We start from the raw sequence: 18,523 nt of genomic DNA, 5'->3' as shown, positions 1-18,523 counted from the left end.
ACTGGTAAATATAATGAATAGAACCTCTAACCCTGGTAATATGAATGGTAAATAGAATGAATAGACCCTGTAACCCTGGTAATATGACTGGTAAATATAATGAATAGAACCTGTTACCCTGGTAATATGACTGGTAAATAGAATGAATAGAACCTGTAACCCTGGTAATATGACTGGTAAATATAATGAATAGAACCTCTAACCCTGGTAATATGACTGGTAAATATAATGAATAGAACCTCTAACCCTGGTAATATGAATGGTAAATAGAATGAATAGAACCTCTAACCCTGGTAATGTGACTGGTAAATATAATGAATAGAACCTGTAACCCTGGTAATATGACTGGTAAATAGAATGAATAGAACCTGTAACCCTGGTAATATGACTGGTAAATATAATGAATAGAACCTGTAACCCTGGTAATATGATTGGTAAATATAATGAATAGAACCTCTAACCCTGGTAATATGACTGGTAAATAGAATGAATAGAACCTGTAACCCTGGTAATATGACTGGTAAATATAATGAATAGAACCTCTAACCCTGGTAATATGACTGGTAAATATAATGAATAGAACCTGTAACCCTGGTAATATGACTGGTAAATAGAATGAATAGAACCTCTAACCCTGGTAAATAGAATGAATAGACCATGTAACCCTGGTAATATGACTGTTAAATAGAATGAATAGAACCTCTAACCCTGGTAATATGACTGGTAAATAGAATCACTAACCCTGGTAATATGACTGGTAAATAGAATGAATAGATCCTGTAACCCTGGTAATATGACCATTAAATAGAATGAATAGAACCTCTAACCCTGGTAATATGACTGGTAAATAGAATGAATAGAACCTCTAACCCTGGTAATATGACTGGTAAATAGAATGAATAGAACCTCTAACCCTGGTAATATGACTGGTAAATAGAATGAATAGAACCTGTAACCCTGGTAATATGACTGGTAAATAGAATGAATAGAACCTCTAACCCTGGTAATAGAATGACTGGACTGGTAAATAGAATGAATAGAACCTGTAACCCTGGTAATATGACTGGTAAATAGAATGAATAGAACCTCTAACCCTGGTAATATGACTGGTAAATAGAATGAATAGAACCTGTAACCCTGGTAATATGACTGGTAAATATAATGAATAGAACCTGTTACCCTGGTAATATGACTGGTAAATAGAATGAATAGAACCTCTAACCCTGGTAATTTGACTGGTAAATAGAATGAATAGAACCTGTAACCCTGGTAATATGACTGGTAAATATAATGAATAGAACCTCTAACCCTGGTAATATGACTGGTAAATAGAATGAATAGAACCTCTAACCCTGGTAATATGAATGGTAAATAGAATGAATAGAACTAACCCTTTTAATATGACTGGTAAATAGAATGAATAGAACCTGTAACCCTGGTAATATGACTGGTAAATAGAATGAATAGAACCTGTAACCCTGGTAATATGACTGGTAAATAGAATGAATAGAACCTCTAACCCTGGTAATATGACTGGTAAATAGAATGAATAGAACCTGTAACCCTGGTAATATGACTGGTAAATATAATGAATAGAACCTCTAACCCTGGTAATATGAATGGTAAATAGAATGAATAGAACCTCTAACCCTGGTAATGTGACTGGTAAATATAATGAATAGAACCTGTAACCCTGGTAATATGACTGGTAAATAGAATGAATAGAACCTCTAACCCTGGTAAATATAATGAATAGAACCTGTAACCCTGATAATATGACTGGTAAATAGAATGAATAGAACCTGTAACCCTGGTAATATGACTGGTAAATAGAATGAATAGAACCTCTAACCCTGGTAATATGACTGGTAAATAGAATGAATAGAACCTCTAACCCTGGTAATATGACTGGTAAATAGAATGAATAGAACCTGTAACCCTGGTAATATGACTGGTAAATAGAATGAATAGAACCTCTAACCCTGATAATATGACTGGTAAATAGAATGAATAGAACCTGTAACCCTGGTAACATGACTTCTAAATAGAATGAATAGAACCTCTAACCCTGGTAATATGACTGGTAAATAGAATGAATAGAACCTGTAACCCTGGTAATATGACTGGTAAATAGAATGAACAGAACCTCTAACCCTGGTAAATATAATGAATAGAACCTGTAACCCTGGTAATATGACTGGTAAATAGAATGAATAGAACCTCTAACCCTGGTAATATGACTGGTAAATAGAATGAATAGAACCACTAACCCTGGTAATATGACTGGTAAATAGAATGAATAGAACCTGTAACCCTGGTAATATGACTGGTAAATAGAATGAATAGAACCTGTAACCCTGGTAATATGACTGGTAAATATAATGAATAGAACCTGTAACCCTGGTAATATGACTGGTAAATAGAATGAATAGAACCTGTAACCCTGGTAATATGACTGGTAAATAGAATGAATAGAACCTCTAACCCTGGTAATGTGACTGGTAAATAGAATGAATAGAACCTGTAACCCTGGTAATATGACTGGTAAATAGAATGAATAGAACCTCTAACCCTCGTAATATGACTGGTAAATAGAATGCATAGATCCTCTAACCCTGGTAAATAGAATGAATAGAACCTCTAACCCTGGTAATATGACTGGTAAATATAATGAATAGAACCTGTAACCCTGGTAATATGACTGGTAAATAGAATGAATAGAACCTCTAACCCTGGTAATATGACTGGTAAATAGAATTAATATAACCTGTAACCCTGGTAATATGACTGGTAAATAGAATGAATAGAACCTCTAACCCTGGTAATATGAATGGTAAAAAGAATGAATATAACCTCTAACCCTGGTAATGTGACTGGTAAATATAATGAATAGAACCTGTAACCCTGGTAATATGACTGGTAAATAGAATGAATAGAACCTCTAACCCTGGTAATATGACTGGTAAATAGAATGAATAGAACCTGTAACCCTGGTAATATGACTGGTAAATAGAATGAATAGAACCTCTAACCCTGGTAATATGACTGGTAAATAAATGAATAGAACCTGTAACCCTGTTAATATGACTGGTAAATATAATGAATAGAACCTGTAACCTTGTTAAATAGAATGAATAGACCCTGTAACCCTGGTAATATGACTGGTAAATATAATGAATAGAACCTGTTACCCTGGTAATATGACTGGTAAATAGAATGAATAGAACCTGTAACCCTGGTAATATGACTGGTAAATAGAATGAATAGAACCTGTAACCCTGGTAATATGACTGGTAAATAGAATGAATAGAACCTCTAACCCTGGTAATATGACTGGTAAATAGAATGAATAGAACCTCTAACCCTGGTAATATGAATGGTAAATAGAATGAATAGAACCTCTAACCCTGGTAATGTGACTGGTAAATATAATGAATAGAACCTGTAACCCTGGTAATATGACTGGTAAATAGAATGAATAGAACATGTAACCCTGGTAATATGACTGGTAAATAGAATGAATAGAACCTCTAACCCTGGTAATATGACTGGTAAATAGAATGAATAGACCCTGTAACCCTGGTAATATGACTGGTAAATAGAATGAATAGACCCTGTTACCCTGGTAATATGACTGGTAAATAGAATGAATAGAACCTGTAACCCTGGTAATATGACTGGTAAATATAATGAATAGAACCTCTAACCCTGGTAATATGACTGGTAAATAGAATGAATAGAACCTCTAACCCTGGTAATATGAATGGTAAATAGAATGAATAGAACCTCTAACCCTGGTAATGTGACTGGTAAATATAATGAATAGAACCTGTAACCCTGGTAATATGACTGGTAAATAGAATGAATAGAACATGTAACCCTGGTAATATGACTGGTAAATAGAATGAATAGAACCTGTAACCCTGGTAATATGATTGGTAAATATAATGAATAGAACCTCTAACCCTGGTAATATGACTGGTAAATAGAATGAATAGACCCTGTAACCCTGGTAATATGACTGGTAAATATAATGAATAGAACCTCTAACCCTGGTAATATGACTGGTAAATATAATGAATAGAACCTGTAACCCTGGTAATATGACTGGTAAATAGAATGAATAGAACCTCTAACCCTGGTAAATAGAATGAATAGACCATGTAACCCTGGTAATATGACTGTTAAATAGAATGAATAGAACCTCTAACCCTAGTAATATGACTGGTAAATAGAATCACTAACCCTGGTAATATGACTGGTAAATAGAATGAATAGATCCTGTAACCCTGGTAATATGACCATTAAATAGAATGAATAGAACCCTTAACCCTGGTAATATGACTGGTAAATAGAATGAATAGAACCTCTAACCCTGGTAATATGACTGGTAAATAGAATGAATAGAACCTCTAACCCTGGTAATATGACTGGTAAATAGAATGAATAGAACCTGTAACCCTGGTAATATGACTGGTAAATAGAATGAATAGAACCTCTAACCCTGGTAATATGACTGGTAAATAGAATCACTAACCCTTTTAATATGACTGGTAAATAGAATGAATAGAACCTCTAACCCTGGTAATATGACTGGTAAATAGAATGAATGGAACCTGTAACCCTGGTAATATGACTGGTAAATATAATGAATAGAACCTGTTACCCTGGTAATATGACTGGTAAATAGAATGAATAGAACCTCTAACCCTGGTAATATGACTGGTAAATAGAATCACTAACCCTTTTAATATGACTGGTAAATAGAATGAATAGAACCTGTAACCCTGGTAATATGACTGGTAAATAGAATGAATAGAACCTCTAACCCTGGTAATATGACTGGTAAATAGAATGAATAGAACCTCTAACCCTGGTAATATGACTGGTAAATATAATGAATAGAACCTCTAACCCTGGTAATATGACTGGTAAATATAATGAATAGAACCTGTAACCCTGGTAATATGACTGGTAAATAGAATGAATAGAACATGTAACCCTGGTAATATGACTGGTAAATAGAATGAATAGAACCTGTAACCCTGGTAATATGATTGGTAAATATAATGAATAGAACCTCTAACCCTGGTAATATGACTGGTAAATAGAATGAATAGACCCTGTAACCCTGGTAATATGACTGGTAAATATAATGAATAGAACCTCTAACCCTGGTAATATGACTGGTAAATATAATGAATAGAACCTGTAACCCTGGTAATATGACTGTTAAATAGAATGAATAGAACCTCTAACCCTAGTAATATGACTGGTAAATAGAATCACTAACCCTGGTAATATGACTGGTAAATAGAATGAATAGATCCTGTAACCCTGGTAATATGACCATAAATAGAATGAATAGAACCTGTAACCCTGGTAATATGACTGGTAAATAGAATGAATAGAACCTCTAACCCTGGTAATATGACTGGTAAATAGAATGAATAGAACCTCTAACCCTGGTAATATGACTGGTAAATATAATGAATAGAACCTGTAACCCTGGTAATATGACTGGTAAATAGAATGAATAGAACCTCTAACCCTGGTAAATAGAATGAATAGAACCATGTAACCCTGGTAATATGACTGTTAAATAGAATGAATAGAACCTCTAACCCTGGTAATATGACTGGTAAATAGAATCACTAACCCTGGTAATATGACTGGTAAATAGAATGAATAGATCCTGTAACCCTGGTAATATGACCATTAAATAGAATGAATAGAACCCTTAACCCTGGTAATATGACTGGTAAATAGAATGAATAGAACCTCTAACCCTGGTAATATGACTGGTAAATAGAATGAATAGAACCTCTAACCCTGGTAATATGACTGGTAAATAGAATGAATAGAACCTGTAACCCTGGTAATATGACTGGTAAATAGAATGAATAGAACCTCTAACCCTGGTAATATGACTGGTAAATAGAATCAATAACCCTTTTACCCTGGTAATATGACTGGTAAATAGAATGAATAGAACCTCTAACCCTGGTAATATGACTGGTAAATAGAATGAATGGAACCTGTAACCCTGGTAATATGACTGGTAAATATAATGAATAGAACCTGTTACCCTGGTAATATGACTGGTAAATAGAATGAATAGAACCTGTAACCCTGGTAATATGACTGGTAAATAGAATGAATAGAACCTGTAACCCTGGTAATATGACTGGTAAATAGAATGAATAGAACCTCTAACCCTGGTAATATGACTGGTAAATAGAATGAATAGAACCTGTAACCCTGGTAATATGACTGGTAAATATAATGAATAGAACCTGTTACCCTGGTAATATGACTGGTAAATAGAATGAATAGAACCTCTAACCCTGGTAATGTGACTGGTAAATATAATGAATAGAACCTGTAACCCTGGTAATATGACTGGTAAATAGAATGAATAGAACCTCTAACCCTGGTAAATATAATGAATAGAACCTGTAACCCTGATAATATGACTGGTAAATAGAATGAATAGAACCTGTAACCCTGGTAATATGACTGGTAAATAGAATGAATAGAACCTCTAACCCTGGTAATATGAATGGTAAATAGAATGAATAGAACCTCTAACCCTGGTAATATGACTGGTAAATAGAATGAATAGAACCTGTAACCCTGGTAATATGACTGGTAAATAGAATGAATAGAACCTCTAACCCTGATAATATGACTGGTAAATAGAATGAATAGAACCTGTAACCCTGGTAACATGACTTCTAAATAGAATGAATAGAACCTCTAACCCTGGTAATATGACTGGTAAATAGAATGAATAGAACCTGTAACCCTGGTAATATGACTGGTAAATAGAATGAACAGAACCTCTAACCCTGGTAAATATAATGAATAGAACCTGTAACCCTGGTAATATGACTGGTAAATAGAATGAATAGAACCTCTAACCCTGGTAATATGACTGGTAAATAGAATGAATAGAACCACTAACCCTGGTAATATGACTGGTAAATAGAATGAATAGAACCTGTAACCCTGGTAATATGACTGGTAAATAGAATGAATAGAACCTGTAACCCTGGTAATATGACTGGTAAATATAATGAATAGAACCTGTAACCCTGGTAATATGACTGGTAAATAGAATGAATAGAACCTGTAACCCTGGTAATATGACTGGTAAATAGAATGAATAGAACCTCTAACCCTGGTAATATGACTGGTAAATAGAATGAATAGAACCTGTAACCCTGGTAATATGACTGGTAAATAGAATGAATAGAACCTCTAACCCTCGTAATATGACTGGTAAATAGAATGATAGATCCTCTAACCCTGGTAAATAGAATGAATATAACCTCTAACCCTGGTAATATGACTGGTAAATATAATGAATAGAACCTGTAACCCTGCTAATATGACTGGTAAATAGAATGAATAGAACCTCTAACCCTGGTAATATGACTGGTAAATAGAATGAATAGAACCTGTAACCCTGGTAATATGACTGGTAAATAGAATGAATAGAACCTCTAACCCTGGTAATATGAATGGTAAAAGAATGAATAGAACCTCTAACCCTGGTAATATGACTGGTAAATATAATGAATAGAACCTGTAACCCTGGTAATATGACTGGTAAATAGAATGAATAGAACCTCTAACCCTGGTAATATGACTGGTAAATAGAATGAATAGAACCTGTAACCCTGGTAATATGACTGGTAAATAGAATGAATAGAACCTCTAACCCTGGTAATATGACTGGTAAATAAATGAATAGAACCTGTAACCCTGTTAATATGACTGGTAAATATAATGAATAGAACCTGTAACCTTGTTAAATAGAATGAATAGAATAGAACCTAACCCTGGTAATATGACTGGTAAATATAATGAATAGAACCTGTTACCCTGGTAATATGACTGGTAAATAGAATGAATAGAACCTGTAACCCTGGTAATATGACTGGTAAATAGAATGAATAGAACCTGTAACCCTGGTAATATGACTGGTAAATATAATGAATAGAACCTCTAACCCTGGTAATATGACTGGTAAATAGAATGAATAGAACCTCTAACCCTGGTAATATGAATGGTAAATAGAATGAATAGAACCTCTAACCCTGGTAATGTGACTGGTAAATATAATGAATAGAACCTGTAACCCTGGTAATATGACTGGTAAATATAATGAATAGAACATGTAACCCTGGTAATATGACTGGTAAATAGAATGAATAGAACCTCTAACCCTGGTAATATGACTGGTAAATAGAATGAATAGACCCTGTAACCCTGGTAATATGACTGGTAAATATAATGAATAGAACCTCTAACCCTGGTAATATGACTGGTAAATAGAATGAATAGAACCTGTAACCCTGGTAATATGACTGGTAAATAGAATGAATAGAACCTCTAACCCTGGTAAATAGAATGAATAGACCATGTAACCCTGGTAATATGACTGTTAAATAGAATGAATAGAACCTCTAACCCTGGTAATATGACTGGTAAATAGAATCACTAACCCTGGTAATATGACTGGTAAATAGAATGAATAGAACCTGTAACCCTGGTAATATGACCATTAAATAGAATGAATAGAACCCTTAACCCTGGTAATATGACTGGTAAATAGAATGAATAGAACCTCTAACCCTGGTAATATGACTGGTAAATAGAATGTATAGAACCTCTAACCCTGGTAATATGACTGGTAAATAGAATGAATAGAACCTGTAACCCTGGTAATATGACTGGTAAATAGAATGAATAGAACCTCTAACCCTGGTAATATGACTGGTAAATAGAATCACTAACCCTGGTAATATGACTGGTAAATAGAATGAATAGAACCTGTAACCCTGGTAATATGACTGGTAAATAGAATGAATAGAACCTGTAACCCTGGTAATATGACTGGTAAATAGAATGAATAGAACCTCTAACCCTGGTAATATGACTGGTAAATAGAATGAATAGAACCTGTAACCCTGGTAATATGACTGGTAAATAGAATGAATAGAACCTGTAACCCTGGTAATATGACTGGTAAATAGAATCACTAACCCTTTTAATATGACTGGTAAATAGAATGAATAGAACCTGTAACCCTGGTAATATGACTGGTAAATAGAATGAATAGAACCTGTAACCCTGGTAATATGACTGGTAAATAGAATCACTAACCCTTTTAATATGACTGGTAAATAGAATGAATAGAACCTGTAACCCTGGTAATATGACTGGTAAATAGAATGAATAGAACCTGTTACCCTGGTAATATGACTGGTAAATAGAATGAATAGAACCTCTAACCCTGGTAATGTGACTGGTAAATATAATGAATAGAACCTGTAACCCTGGTAATATGACTGGTAAATAGAATGAATAGAACCTCTAACCCTGGTAAATATAATGAATAGAACCTGTAACCCTGATAATATGACTGGTAAATAGAATGAATAGAACCTGTAACCCTGGTAATATGACTGGTAAATAGAATGAATAGAACCTCTAACCCTGGTAATATGAATGGTAAATAGAATGAATAGAACCTCTAACCCTGGTAATATGACTGGTAAATAGAATGAATAGAACCTGTAACCCTGGTAATATGACTGGTAAATAGAATGAATAGAACCTCTAACCCTGATAATATGACTGGTAAATAGAATGAATAGAACCTGTAACCCTGGTAACATGACTTCTAAATAGAATGAATAGAACCTCTAACCCTGGTAATATGACTGGTAAATAGAATGAATAGAACCTGTAACCCTGGTAATATGACTGGTAAATAGAATGAACAGAACCTCTAACCCTGGTAAATAGAATGAATAGAACCTGTAACCCTGGTAATATGACTGGTAAATAGAATGAATAGAACCTCTAACCCTGGTAATATGACTGGTAAATAGAATGAATAGAACCACTAACCCTGGTAATATGACTGGTAAATAGAATGAATAGAACCTGTAACCCTGGTAATATGACTGGTAAATAGAATGAATAGAACCTGTAACCCTGGTAATATGACTGGTAAATATAATGAATAGAACCTGTAACCCTGGTAATATGACTGGTAAATAGAATGAATAGAACCTGTAACCCTGGTAATATGACTGGTAAATAGAATGAATAGAACCTCTAACCCTGGTAATATGACTGGTAAATAGAATGAATAGAACCTGTAACCCTGGTAATATGACTGGTAAATAGAATGAATAGAACCTGTAACCCTGGTAATATGACTGGTAAATAGAATGAATAGAACCTCTAACCCTGGTAATGTGACTGGTAAATAGAATGAATAGAACCTCTAACCCTCGTAATATGACTGGTAAATAGAATGCATAGATCCTCTAACCCTGGTAAATAGAATGAATAGAACCTCTAACCCTGGTAATATGACTGGTAAATATAATGAATAGAACCTGTAACCCTGCTAATATGACTGGTAAATAGAATGAATAGAACCTCTAACCCTGGTAATATGACTGGTAAATAGAATGAATAGAACCTGTAACCCTGGTAATATGACTGGTAAATAGAATGAATAGAACCTCTAACCCTGGTAATATGAATGGTAAAAAGAATGAATAGAACCTCTAACCCTGATAATGTGACTGGTAAATATAATGAATAGAACCTGTAACCCTGGTAATATGACTGGTAAATAGAATGAATAGAACCTCTAACCCTGGTAATATGACTGGTAAATAGAATGAATAGAACCTGTAACCCTGGTAATATGACTGGTAAATAGAATGAATAGAACCTCTAACCCTGGTAATATGACTGGTAAATAAATGAATAGAACCTGTAACCCTGTTAATATGACTGGTAAATATAATGAATAGAACCTGTAACCTTGTTAAATAGAATGAATAGACCCTGTAACCCTGGTAATATGACTGGTAAATATAATGAATAGAACCTGTTACCCTGGTAATATGACTGGTAAATAGAATGAATAGAACCTGTAACCCTGGTAATATGACTGGTAAATAGAATGAATAGAACCTGTAACCCTGGTAATATGACTGGTAAATATAATGAATAGAACCTCTAACCCTGGTAATATGACTGGTAAATAGAATGAATAGAACCTCTAACCCTGGTAATATGAATGGTAAATAGAATGAATAGAACCTCTAACCCTGGTAATGTGACTGGTAAATATAATGAATAGAACCTGTAACCCTGGTAATATGACTGGTAAATAGAATGAATAGAACATGTAACCCTGGTAATATGACTGGTAAATAGAATGAATAGAACCTCTAACCCTGGTAATATGACTGGTAAATAGAATGAATAGACCCTGTAACCCTGGTAATATGACTGGTAAATATAATGAATAGAACCTCTAACCCTGGTAATATGACTGGTAAATAGAATGAATAGAACCTGTAACCCTGGTAATATGACTGATAAATAGAATGAATAGAACCTCTAACCCTGGTAAATAGAATGAATAGACCATGTAACCCTGGTAATATGACTGTTAAATAGAATGAATAGAACCTCTAACCCTGGTAATATGACTGGTAAATAGAATCACTAACCCTGGTAATATGACTGGTAAATAGAATGAATAGAACCTGTAACCCTGGTAATATGACCATTAAATAGAATGAATAGAACCCTTAACCCTGGTAATATGACTGGTAAATAGAATGAATAGAACCTCTAACCCTGGTAATATGACTGGTAAATAGAATGTATAGAACCTCTAACCCTGGTAATATGACTGGTAAATAGAATGAATAGAACCTGTAACCCTGGTAATATGACTGGTAAATAGAATGAATAGAACCTCTAACCCTGGTAATATGACTGGTAAATAGAATCACTAACCCTTTTAATATGACTGGTAAATAGAATGAATAGAACCTGTAACCCTGGTAATATGACTGGTAAATAGAATGAATAGAACCTGTAACCCTGGTAATATGACTGGTAAATAGAATGAATAGAACCTGTAACCCTGGTAATATGACTGGTAAATAGAATGAATAGAACCTGTAACCCTGGTAATATGACTGGTAAATAGAATGAATAGAACCTCTAACCCTGGTAATTTGACTGGTAAATAGAATGAATAGAACCTGTAACCCTGGTTATATGAATGGTAAATAGAATGAATATAACCTGTAACCCTGGTAATATGACTGGTAAATAGAATGAATAGAACCTCTAACCCTGGTAATGTGACTGGTAAATAGAATGAATAGAACCTGTAACCCTGGTAATATGACTGGTAAATAGAATGAATAGAACCTCTAACCCTCGTAATATGACTGGTAAATAGAATGCATAGAACCTCTAACCCTGGTAAATAGAATGAATAGAACCTCTAACCCTGGTAATATGACTGGTAAATATAATGAATAGAACCTGTAACCCTGCTAATATGACTGGTAAATAGAATGAATAGAACCTCTAACCCTGGTAATATGACTGGTAAATAGATTGAATAGAACCTGTAACCCTGGTAATATGACTGGTAAATATAATGAATAGAACCTGTAACCCTGGTAATTTGACTGGTAAATAGAATGAATAGAACCTGTAACCCTGGTAATATGAATGGTAAATAGAATGAATATAACCTGTAACCCTGGTAATATGACTGGTAAATATAATGAATAGAACCTCTAACCCTGGTAATATGACTGGTAAATAGAATGAATAGAACCTGTAACCCTGGTAATATGACTGGTAAATAGAATGAATAGAACCTCTAACCCTCGTAATATGACTGGTAAATAGAATGCATAGAACCTCTAACCCTGGTAAATAGAATGAATAGAACCTCTAACCCTGGTAATATGACTGGTAAATATAATGAATAGAACCTGTAACCCTGCTAATATGACTGGTAAATAGAATGAATAGAACCTCTAACCCTGGTAATATGACTGGTAAATAGAATGAATAGAACCTGTAACCCTGGTAATATGACTTCTAAATATAATGAATAGAACCTCTAACCCTGGTAATATGACTGGTAAATAGAATGAATAGAACCTGTAACCCTGGTAATATGAGTGGTAAATAGAATGAATAGAACTTCTAACCCTGGTAAATATAATGAATAGAACCTGTAACCCTGGTAATATGACTGGTAAATAGAATGAATAGAACCTCTAACCCTGGTAATATGACTGGTAAATAGAATGAATAGAACCTCTAACCCTGGTAATATGACTGGTAAATAGATTGAATAGAACCTGTAACCCTGGTAATATGACTGGTAAATAGAATGAATAGACCTCTAACCCTGGTAATATGACTGGTAAATAGAATCACTAACCCTGGTAATATGACTGGTAAATAGAATTAATAGAACCTCTAACCCTGGTAATATGACTGGTAAATAGAATGAATAGAACCTGTAACCCTGGTAAATAGAATGAATAGAACCTCTAACCCTGGTAATATGACTGGTAAATAGATTGAATAGAACCTGTAACCCTGGTAATATGACTGGTAAATATAATGAATAGAACCTGTAACCCTGGTAATATGACTGGTAAATAGAATGAATAGAATGAATAGAACCTCTAACCCTGGTCATATGATTGGTAAATAGAATGAATAGAACCTGTAACCCTGGCAAATAGAATGAATGGAACCTCTAACCCTGGTAATATGACTGGTAAATAGAATGAATAGAACCTCTAACCCTGGTAATATGAATGGTAAATATAATGAATAGAACCTGTAACCCTGGTAATATGACTGGTAAGTAGAATGAATAGAACCTCTAACCCTGGTAAATAGAATGAATAGACCCTGTAACCCTGGTAATATGACCGTTAAATAGAATGAATAGAACCTGTAACCCTGGTAATATGACTGGTAAATATAATGAATAGAACCTCTAACCCTGGTAATATGACTGGTAAATAGAATGAATAGAACCTGTAACCCTGGTAATATGACTGGTAAATAGAATGAATAGAACCTGTAACCCTGGTAATATGACTGGTAAATAGAATGAACAGAACCTCTAACCCTGGTAAATAGAATGAATAGAACCTGTAACCCTGGTAATATGACTGGTAAATAGAATGAATAGACCTCTAACCCTGGTAATATGACTGGTAAATAGAATCACTAACCCTGGTAATATGACTGGTAAATAGAATGAATAGAACCTCTAACCCTGGTAATATGACTGGTAAATATAATGAATAGAACCTCTAACCCTGGTAATATGACTGGTAAATAGAATTAATAGAACCTGTAACCCTGGTAAATAGAATGAATAGAACCTCTAACCCTGGTAATATGACTGGTAAATAGAATGAATAGAACCTGTAACCCTGGTAAATAGAATGAATAGAACCTCTAACCCTGGTAATATGACTGGTAAATACAATGAATAGAACCTCTAACCCTGGTAATATGACTGGTAAATAGAATGAATAGAACCCTTAACCCTGGTAATATGACTGGTAAATAGAATGAATAGAACCTCTAACCCTGGTAATATGAATGGTAAATAGAATTAATAGAACCTGTAACCCTGGTAAATAGAATGAATAGAACCTCTAACCCTGGTAATATGACTGGTAAATAGAATGAATAGAACCTGTAACCCTGGTAAATAGAATGAATAGAACCTCTAACCCTGGTAATATGACTGGTAAATACAATGAATAGAACCTCTAACCCTGGTAATATGACTGGTAAATAGAATGAATAGAACCCTTAACCCTGGTAATATGACTGGTAAATAGAATGAATAGAACCTCTAACCCTGGTAATATGAATGGTAAATAGAATGAATAGAACCTGTAACCCTGGTAATATGACTGGTAAATAGAATGAATAGAATGAATAGAACCTCTAACCCTGGTCATATGATTGGTAAATAGAATGAATAGAACCTGTAACCCTGGCAAATAGAATGAATGGAACCTCTAACCCTGGTAATATGACTGGTAAATAGAATGAATAGAACCTCTAACCCTGGTAATATGAATGGTAAATATAATGAATAGAACCTGTAACCCTGGTAATATGACTGGTAAGTAGAATGAATAGAACCTCTAACCCTGGTAAATAGAATGAATAGACCCTGTAACCCTGGTAATATGACCGTTAAATAGAATGAATAGAACCTGTAACCCTGGTAATATGACTGGTAAATATAATGAATAGAACCTCTAACCCTGGTAATATGACTGGTAAATAGAATGAATAGAACCTGTAACCCTGGTAATATGACTGGTAAATAGAATGAATAGAACCTGTAACCCTGGTAATATGACTGGTAAATAGAATGAACAGAACCTCTAACCCTGGTAAATAGAATGAATAGAACCTGTAACCCTGGTAATATGACTGGTAAATAGAATGAATAGACCTCTAACCCTGGTAATATGACTGGTAAATAGAATCACTAACCCTGGTAATATGACTGGTAAATAGAATGAATAGAACCTCTAACCCTGGTAATATGACTGGTAAATATAATGAATAGAACCTCTAACCCTGGTAATATGACTGGTAAATAGAATTAATAGAACCTGTAACCCTGGTAAATAGAATGAATAGAACCTCTAACCCTGGTAATATGACTGGTAAATAGAATGAATAGAACCTGTAACCCTGGTAAATAGAATGAATAGAACCTCTAACCCTGGTAATATGACTGGTAAATACAATGAATAGAACCTCTAACCCTGGTAATATGACTGGTAAATAGAATGAATAGAACCCTTAACCCTGGTAATATGACTGGTAAATAGAATGAATAGAACCTCTAACCCTGGTAATATGAATGGTAAATAGAATTAATAGAACCTGTAACCCTGGTAAATAGAATGAATAGAACCTCTAACCCTGGTAATATGACTGGTAAATAGAATGAATAGAACCTGTAACCCTGGTAAATAGAATGAATAGAACCTCTAACCCTGGTAATATGACTGGTAAATACAATGAATAGAACCTCTAACCCTGGTAATATGACTGGTAAATAGAATGAATAGAACCCTTAACCCTGGTAATATGACTGGTAAATAGAATGAATAGAACCTCTAACCCTGGTAATATGAATGGTAAATAGAATGAATAGAACCTCTAACCCTGGTAATATGACTGGTAAATATAATGAATAGAACCTCTAACCCTGGTAATATGACTGGTAAATAGAATGAATAGAACCTGTAACCCTGGTAATATGACTGGTAAATAGAATGAATAGAACCTCTAACCCTGGTAAATATAATGAATAGAACCTGTAACCCTGGTAATATGACTGGTAAATATAATGAATAGAACCTCTAACCCTGGTAATATGACTGGTAAATAGAATGAATAGAACCTCTAACCCTGGTAATATGACTGGTAAATAGAATGAATAGAACCTGTAACCCTGGTAAATAGAATGAATAGAACCTGTAACCCTGGTAATATGACTGGTAAATAGAATGAATAGAATCTCTAACCCTGGTAATATGACTGGTAAATAGAATGAATAGTATTGGTACTGGTATTGTGATGTCATAATTTCCATGGTAATTTTATAATGTTCAATCAAATGATGTTAACTGATGTTGCTCATGTAATGGCCACCAGTCCACTTCCTGCTTTTACTTCCTACTTTGCTCTTTGTAGTGGCCACCAGTCCACTTCCTGCTTTTACTTCCTACTTTGCTCTTTGTAGTGGCCACCAGTCCACTTCCTGCTTTTACTTCCTACTTTGCTCTTTGTAGTGGCCACCAGTCCACTTCCTGCTTTTACTTCCTACTTTGCTCTTTGTAGTGGCCACCAGTCCACTTCCTGCTTTTACTTCCTACTTTGCTCTTTGTAGTGGCCACCAGTCCACCCATTATGCCATCATTGACTTGAATGGGGACGCCCGTTCTATTGATTCCGTTTCTATGGCAGCACACGTAGTGAGGAGTGAAGGAGAGTTGAGAGAAGGCCAAGATTGTGCAAAGCTGTCATCAAGGCAAAGGGTGGCTACTTTGAAGAATCTCCCATTCTAAAATAATTGTTTTATTTAAAAAAATACTTTTTTGGTTACTACATGATTCCATATGTGTTATTTCATTGTTTTGATGTCTTCACTGTTATTCTACAATGTAGAAAATAGTAAAAAACTTGACTGGTACTGTATCTCTCGCTCTGCCTCCTTTCCTCCCTCTCTCCGTCCTTTTCAGAACCCTCTCCATTTCCAGATGCCAATGCAGAACCCGGCCCTGCCCCAGGTGGAGCTGCTCTACTCCCTGCTGGTGATCAACAGCTGGTATGACGTCAGCCTCCTGCTCTGTCAGGAGTGGAACATTTCTAGCTTCCTTGTTCGTCTCCGTAACAACACCAAGTTCCACCTGGGTTCTGTGGTCAACATCACCACCTACACCACCTCCTCTGGATCTCACCCCAACAGCTCTGTCTCCAAGGCTGACTTCCAGACCTCTCTACGGGGATACCTGGAGTCCATCAAGGAGTCAACGTCTACAGTCGTAACGTTCGGCTGCGACATCCGGGACATCAAGAGGATCTTTAACGTGGTGACCAAGCTGGGCCTGATGCTGCCAGAGTACCACTGGGTGTTGGGGGACACGCAGGACGTGGAGGAGCTGAGGACCGAGGGGCTGCCGGCGGGACTGCTGGCCCATGGCAGGATGGGGACTCCCTCCCTGGATCACTACATACAGGATGGGCTGGAGCTGGTGGCCCGGGTGGTGGGGTCAGCTGCGTACCGCTCCCCTGAGCTCGCCCTCATCCCCTCCATCACCAACTGCATGGATACACAGAGCAGCCAGACCAGGAACATGACCTCAGGGAAATATTTGTCCAGGTGCAGTACTGATGCTGATTCACTTCTCATATAAGCATTAATAAAGACGATTGTGGTGATTTAATCCTAGTGGTTTAGGAACAAAGCTCTGTATTGGTCAATACCTGTAAATACATAACCTAGAGGACATACTGTATGTCTCTTGTAAAAATTCCACAACAACAAACTTGCCAAAGCAGAGAGCTGAGATCCCCCTTACTGTCAGGTGTGGAGCATGTCCTTAACTGACTTGCCTAGTTAAATAAAGGTAAAAAAACAAAACAAATGATAGTCTGACCACCTGATAGAGTCTGACCCCCTGATAGTAATATTTATTTATTTTACCTTAATTTAACTAGGTAAGTCAGGTAAGAACAAATGCTTATTTTCAATGACAGCCTAGGAACAGTAGGCTGACTGCCTGTTCAGGGGCAGAACGACAGATTTGTACCTTGTCAGCTCGGGGATTTGAACTTGCAACCTTTCGGTTACCAGTCCAACACTCTAACCACTAGGCTACCCTGCCGCCCCATCTATCAGACATACACAGTCTGACCCCCTGATGGTGATATCTATAGTCTGACCCCCTGATAGTGATATCTATAGTCTGAGCCCTGATATTGATATCTATAGTCTGACCCCCTGATAGTGATATCTATAGTCTGACCCCCTGATAGTGATATCTATAGTCTGACCCCCTGATAGTGATATCTATAGTCTGACCCCCTGATA

General features: G+C 35.6%; 1 protein-coding gene across 1 annotated transcript in view; it reads left to right on the top strand.

The window, feature by feature from the left end:
• grin3a (glutamate receptor, ionotropic, N-methyl-D-aspartate 3A) overlaps positions 1-18,523 on the top strand; it is a 99,785-nt gene that overhangs the window by 48,760 nt on the left and 32,502 nt on the right. The window contains exon 2 of the mRNA XM_065017120.1: positions 17,172-17,812. Within this exon, the coding sequence (XP_064873192.1) occupies positions 17,172-17,812 (641 nt within the window). The remainder of the gene's footprint in view (positions 1-17,171; positions 17,813-18,523) is intronic.

The sequence above is a fragment of the Oncorhynchus nerka genome, linkage group LG4, assembly GCF_034236695.1.
Source record: "Oncorhynchus nerka isolate Pitt River linkage group LG4, Oner_Uvic_2.0, whole genome shotgun sequence".
Taxonomy (NCBI): Eukaryota; Metazoa; Chordata; class Actinopteri; order Salmoniformes; family Salmonidae; genus Oncorhynchus; species Oncorhynchus nerka.
Note: the sequence above shows the minus strand (reverse complement) of the source record. Positions and strands in the feature narration are given on the sequence as shown.